The sequence below is a fragment of the Corvus moneduloides genome, chromosome 1 (genome assembly GCF_009650955.1).
Source record: "Corvus moneduloides isolate bCorMon1 chromosome 1, bCorMon1.pri, whole genome shotgun sequence".
NCBI lineage: Eukaryota > Metazoa > Chordata > Aves > Passeriformes > Corvidae > Corvus > Corvus moneduloides.
The window spans coordinates 104,329,125-104,335,783 of NC_045476.1; the positions used below are offsets into that span (position 1 = coordinate 104,329,125).

At 45.7% G+C, this 6,659-nt stretch overlaps 1 protein-coding gene across 2 annotated transcripts; it reads left to right on the forward strand.

Annotated features, from left to right (window-relative positions):
• The first annotated feature begins 597 nt into the window (after positions 1-597).
• On the forward strand, positions 598-6,091 carry CBLN2 (cerebellin 2 precursor). 2 transcript variants are annotated; one of them, XM_032120963.1, is made up of 3 exons: positions 598-918; positions 3,225-3,344; positions 3,628-6,091. In XM_032120963.1, exons 1-3 carry the CDS (start codon positions 598-600, stop codon positions 3,823-3,825), a joined length of 639 nt encoding a protein of 212 aa, XP_031976854.1. In that variant the 3' UTR covers positions 3,826-6,091. The 2 variants fall into 2 exon arrangements, with proteins under 2 accessions (XP_031976854.1, XP_031976860.1); XM_032120969.1 differs by lacking the exon at positions 3,225-3,344.
• Positions 6,092-6,659: the final 568 nt, after the last annotated feature.

Consider the following 6,659-nt stretch of genomic DNA (forward strand, 5'->3'; position numbering starts at 1 on the left):
TGGGAAGAAGTGGAGTCGGGTTTTGGAGCCCCCGTTGGTGGTGGGGAGGGAAAGGGACTGCCAGAGGCGCCCGCAGGATGCTCCGCCGCGGGTTTGGGGATGTAATCTGCCGCGCCGTCCCCTCCTCCCCCCTCGGAGTACGGCAGGGGCTGCGGGACCCCAGCCTGCTGGGGAACCGGAGAAAGAGGTGACATAGAGCAGCCAGGTGTCTCCCAGACCTGTTGTACTCGCTGGGACGCCCGGGGCGGGGAGGGGCAGCCCGCCGGGCGGCGTGGTGCCGGCTCCTGCCTGCCCGCTGCTGTGCTTCACCGCCGCCTTTCCCCTTGGCAGGCTGCTGCGTGCCGCCCGCCCTCTGAGGAGGCTCCTTCGCCCCGCGCAGAGGAGGAGGAGGCGGAGGAGAAGAAGGGGAGGAAGGCGCGGCCGCAGCCGCCGCTGCCCAGCCGCCGTCCCGCAGAGCGCTGGCCGCAGGGCGCCGCGGCGGCAGCAGGAGCGCAGCCCCGTCCGCCTCCCCGCGGCCGCCCGCCCGCGGCGGCGGCGCGGGGCGCCCGCATGTCGGCGGCGATCCGGAGCGGCGGCGGCGGCGGTCCGGCGCTGGGCATGGGGCGGCGGCGGCGGGGGGCGCTGCCGGAGCCGGCGGGCGGCTGCTTCTGCTGCCTGGCGGCGGCGCTACCGCTGCTGCTGCTGCTGCTGCCCGCCGGGTGCCCGGTGCGGGCGCAGAACGACACGGAGCCCATCGTCCTGGAGGGGAAGTGCCTGGTGGTCTGCGATTCCAGCCCCTCGGCCGACGGTGCCATCACCTCCTCCCTGGGGATCTCGGTGCGCTCGGGCAGCGCCAAGGTGGCCTTCTCGGCCACCCGCAGCACCAACCACGAGCCCTCCGAGATGAGCAACCGCACCATGACCATCTACTTCGACCAGGTCAGCCACCGCCTGCTTCGCTTTCCCTACCCCTTTCCCCGCGCCGGCCGGCCCCTGCGCAGGCATCCCCCGCCCCTGCCTCCCCCTGGCTGCGCGCGTATTCTCCTTCTGGTTCCCGTTCCTTCTTTTAATCCCCACCCACCCGGTCAATAGCATCTTTACGTCTCAACTCCCCAGAAAGAATTTGGAAAGTTCTTTCAGGTGGCCGCGGGGCTTTTCCAGGGTAGTACCGGGCGGGGAACACGCTGGCTTCTTGTCCAGTCACACTCGCTAGTATGGAAAGGGCCTTAACGTGAGACTCTGTGCCTCGGACGCGTGCGGGGGCGCCTTGCAGCCAAGAATTGCCTTTGCCTGCCAGGAACGACCCGGGGACGGGTGCTCATCCCTCCTTCGGTGCAAATTCAGATTTACCGCTGAGGAGTTGCTGGATCTGCTTATTCGGAGCGCATTTGGCAATGTTACAGCATCTCACAGAGGGAGGGAGGGAGGGAGGGATGAGGAAGAAGAGGATGCTTCCCGCGTTATCAGGAGAGGCAAACGGTGTCCCCGGTGGGCTGTATCGGAATGGTGTTATCCCGCACAGCATACGCCGGGCAGAGCAGCGAACAGCCCGGCCTGCTTGTCCTGCCCCTGCCTCGTAGCACCGCTTGCCTCCCGGAGACCATACCCTATCCATCCACTTTATTTTTGCGGTGAAATTTCCTTTTTTCCTACCACTTTTGACTCCTGAAGTAGTATTGCAGTCAGCCAAAATTAGCATGCCAGATAGTTTTCTCTGGGCTTGTTTGTTTGGTTGGTTTTTGGATTGTTTGTTTGTGTTTTTTACCTGTCTGTCTGGCTGTCATTTATCTGTCTACCTGTCCCTCCTAACGAGTTTGCACAGCTATTCGTCACATACAACATCTCATAAAATCGGATCAGTAAAAAACCAAAACAACAAAAAATCAAAACCCCAACTTGATAAATATGTAGTATATTTTAGATGCTTTACCCGGCAATGTGCAGTTCCTAGGAGTGTGAAGGCATTTTCTCGGTGCTCTCACAATAAGGGTTGGTTGGGTTTTTTTGGGGGGTTTTTTTTTGTTTGTTTGTTTTGTTTTGTTTTGCTTGTTTGTTCCTTTTTTAGGAAACTAGAGACTTTGGCTGTTTGGGAAGAAAGGCTCGGGATTTGCGGGGTGGGGGGCTATGGTGTTTTTGTTTTCTCCTGCTTTGTATTTTTCTTCACTAAAGCAGAGCTTTAGCCCGCAAACTGAGCGTGACGGGTGTGCCCCGGGTAGGGCACGGCGGAGCAGCCGGCTCGGGCGCACCCGCTCGCCGGACGGCATCGCCACCGACCCGCAGATTCTTCTCTTCCCGCCGCCCGTGCCTTTCCAGCCAAATCCTGCTGCCCGTCACAGGACCCTGGACAAGGCGCGAGCGGATGAGCCGAGGCCAGATCCCTGTCAGATCGGCGGGACCGGCAGGGTGCGGCTGCCGCTTCCGAACGAGGCTTTGCACATCTGCCGGAGGGCTCAGCTCTTCCCCCCGCCCCCCCCCTTTTTTTTTCTTGTTTTGGTTTGGTTTGGTTTGGTTTTGGTTTGGTTTAGTTTTGTTTGTTTGTTTGTTTTGTTTGTTCTGTGGTTGGTTGGTTGGTTGGTTTGGTTTGGTTTGGTTTGGTTTGAAAAAACATTGAAATATGTGACAAATTAAGGGTATTGCCAGGAAGGAGACCAGGCCCACCCCAGCCTTCTGAGATGTGGGCCAAGTGGCACAGCCCTCCAGAGGGACAGAGAGACATGAGCTGGCAATGTTGCTGTTGCTGAGCATCCGCTCTTCTCCTTTGCCCCTCTGCAGTGCAGTTTAGTTCTGTACCCTATCAAACTCGAGGCCAGCTCTGATTTCAGTTGTGTTAGCCAAAAAAAAATACATTTTCATTATGAGCTAATGACTTTTGGGATTTTTTCCTACCTTTTTTCCCCTCCCTCCTTCCCTCCATTTCACATTCCTCCCCCTCCCCCTTCTGCCACCTTTATTGACAGCATACTGTGGACATTTGCACTTCATCTAACCGGTTTTGGAGATCATTATTGCATAACTAAATTGCTTTATTAACACTGATGCCTGTTAAATGCCTCTGTAACTTGACTCCATTCCCCTGCCGTGCACTTTTAATTGTGCTTCAAATGCCATTTTGACTATGCTTTATGTTGGTCATTGAGCTCATGTGAGATTTTCGCTGGTGCTTTTCTAAGGTTAGTCTGATTTCTCTGATTTCTCTCTTTCTCTCTCTCCTTTTCTTTGTTCTGTTTTATTTGTTTACATTCCAGGTATTAGTTAATATTGGCAACCATTTTGATCTTACTTCCAGTATATTTGTAGCACCAAGAAAAGGGATATATAGTTTCAGTTTCCACGTGGTCAAGGTCTATAACAGACAAACCATCCAGGTGGGTTCTAATCTAAAGAAGATGCTGTCTTTCCTTTTCTTTTTTTTTTTTTCTTCAAATGCTCATTTCTGCACTCATATTTGCAAAAACAGCAATTGAAGAATGAGACTGTGGGTTATTGTCAAAGGGGTCTGTATACATGACAGAAATCACTCATTGCCCATTGCCTTGGCTTAATTCAACCTAGATTCTAACCTGTACAAAAATTTGATGATGTGCACAGGGCAAAAAAATCATTGAGAGTATTGAGAAAACTCAGATTCTGTCTCTTTGCACTTTTTAGGTAAGTTTAATGCAAAACGGCTACCCAGTGATTTCAGCTTTTGCAGGGGATCAGGACGTCACCAGAGAAGCAGCCAGCAATGGGGTCTTGCTCCTCATGGAAAGAGAAGACAAAGTGCATCTCAAACTGGAAAGGGGTAACCTCATGGGAGGGTGGAAATATTCAACCTTTTCCGGCTTCTTAGTCTTTCCACTATAAAAGAAGGCCAAATAGGAGACAGATCCATGAGCCAGAGCAAGGATTCAATTGTTAATGACACCCTGAACTTGGCAGCACATGAAAATATTTTCAGTCACCCCGTCAGACTGTCACGGTAGAAGAATGATAACCTTCTAAACTCCAACATTTGCTTTGAATATTGACAATTCCTTGGAACCTGCGCCTCTAATTAGTTTTAGACGACAGTGATCTTTAGGAGAAATGAAATTATCGACCTGAGCAATTTGTACCTGTGATTGTAAAGTCAATTTTGGATTTTATTGTTGGGATCATTGACTTTCTTATTCTTTTTATTTTTTTCCTCTCTTTCGTTTTTTCCTCTTTTTCTTTCTCTTGTTGTTGTCCCAATGAAACAAATAACTCGGACCACAGAATCACTTTGTCAAAGGCTCACTCCAGAGCCAGAAGAATGGAGTGTTCAGCCCAATGAGGTGTTCTTTCCATGCTTTATTTCTTTGTGTTGTATAGCCTTAAGGAAAAAAGAAAAAAAAAAAAGAAAAGAAAAGAAAAAAAAAGAAAAAAAAAGAATGGCTTCAGTCTCAGTCCTGTATTTTTCTGGGGGAGGGGGATTCTGGACATTACTGTGTCAAGAAGTGCTTTATCCAGTGAAGCAAAATTTGCACGATTGGAACCTTATTTGTGTTGTTCGTGTTTTTCATCAATTTTTTATTTTTCCTGATTTTTGTTTGTGTGTGCTAAAAATGTAAGCTAGATTGATCAATATGACAAAACAAAGCACATATATACCCTGTAGCTCTATGTAAGCTAACCAGTGAACAATTCTGTCTGCACTTTCCAGCTGATCTTTATAGACCTATTTAGAGAGAGGGAAAGAGAGAGAAAGAGAGAGAAAGAGAGAGAAAGAGCGAGAGAGCTACATGATCCTTCAATTACAATCTGGAAAATATAAAGGAACTGACATTTCTGAATTGTCCTGACATTTCTAGAAGCAACAGTGGAGGCTTTGAGTATCTTCTCTGACCATACCCTAAAATATATCCTTTCTTTGCATTACCATATTTTGGGTGCTTTTATCTGATATTTATTTGATATATTTGTCCACTAATGCTTGAGTACACATTGTGGGAGCACAGAGTGATGGCGGAGCAAGCTCTTCCTCTTCCAAATTAAATAAAACCATTTCCACTTAAGCTGTCCATGGCAAGTACCAGAGGAATAGACACAAGCATCTTTGGCAGCCTTGGGGAGAGGGACCTTAGAGGATCAGCAAATGCTCCAGAGGTTGGCACAGGTGCCATGCTAATATATTAGCTGTGTGTGCTCTTCCCAACATAAATGACATCACAGTTCTAGGGGTTGACTGACATCGATATTCAAGGTTGGGAAAATTATTATCCCAATCAACAGGAGGTAAAATATCAGGCCAATGCCAGTTGTATCCTTTTGCCTCATTCTCAATAAACAGATCTTGTTTCTTGAATTTTTTAAGTTTGGTTTTTTGGTTTGCTTGGTTTTTTTTTTTTTTTTTTAAGAGTAGTGTACTAGACAGTATGCTGAGGAGAATCTTATTAGAGGAGATCCAGAATGAATGTTTATTTCATAGAATTTTTATCTTCATTTATTTAATTTTAAATATTTCATTTTGCTACTAATCCTCCAAGGATGGATGTGCAAAAGAATTTATTTTTGTCAAATTCACTCCTCTGCCTCAAGCAAATATAACACAAAGGCATTTGCAGGAAATCAGTGGTAACTACATTGTATTTCAAAATTATGGTGGACATGTCATTTTCATTGTAAATTTATCATTAAAGGGACAAAATTAAAGTCATATATTCTTAAAAAAACCTATCTGTGTTGCTTATATACCTCAGATGATTAAAACATAAGCCAATTTAATATTTAATATTTAATATTTTTGTGCATTTTCACCATTGATGTGGTTTGTTTGCTTTGCCAGTTACTGAATGAATTGTTTTCAGGTTGTTGGTTTTTTAAATGGGTTGCATTTTCTAGTTCCCCTTTGTGCTTTGGCATGACTGCAATGTTTCTAGTTGCAAAATATCACAGGGCTACATTCAAGTACATGAAATAAAACCTGAGTCAGCAGCAACCTTTTTCTATTAAAATACAATAAATACAGTTGTCTTAATGGTAGTTGTCTTAATTGGTTTACAACTTGATTATGCCACTCAAGGAAACAGAAACTGAGGAGGGTTCAAGGTCCCAAGTTTTTAGTTTCTACTATATTTTTAATTTAAAATAAAAATACTCAGTAAAAATACTTTAAAATAAGAATTAGTTTTATTTAAAAATTCTGCCTACCATAATCACATCCAGTGTTCTTATTTATTTCAGTTCACTTGGCTTGAATAAGGCAATGACATCTTAGTTCTGGCTCTCTCCTAAGCTAAATGAGGCCAATGACAATGTTTTCCTTGGAACTTATCTTGAAAGTTTCTTATGCCATTGAAGCTGCATGATCTGAATATCTCATTTCATGTATTCAAACTCAGTAATCCTGACCATGCTTCTTTTATAAATATGTTTATATGATAACCAATCTTCTGAATTTAAAGAAGTCATCTCATATAATGCCTCTTTCCCTCTGCTACTCTTGTGTCTTTCATGCTAAGCTATAGAGTTAGGACTCTTATACAAACAGTTAAAATAAATGGAAAATGTGGAGTAAATTCTTATTGTACACTTATTACAATCATGATTCCTCTTTTTCTTTTATTTTCTTTGCAATATTTATTCCCTTTTCCCTTTTAATTTTGCATCTGGGTTTGAGAAAGTGCAATCTACTTGCTTTTGGAAATGGTAGAAATTTTGATATATTCGTAAGGTGT

Excerpts from the sequence above, each read along its gene's own strand:
- CBLN2 (XM_032120963.1), top strand. The coding sequence starts at position 598 with ATGGGGCGGCGGCGGCGGGGGGCGCTGCCGGAGCCGGCGGGCGGCTGC. Across the intron at positions 919-3,224 it reads TGACCATCTACTTCGACCAG|GTATTAGTTAATATTGGCAA; the intron begins GTCAGCCACCGC and ends TTTACATTCCAG. Across the intron at positions 3,345-3,627 it reads ATAACAGACAAACCATCCAG|GTAAGTTTAATGCAAAACGG; the intron begins GTGGGTTCTAAT and ends TGCACTTTTTAG.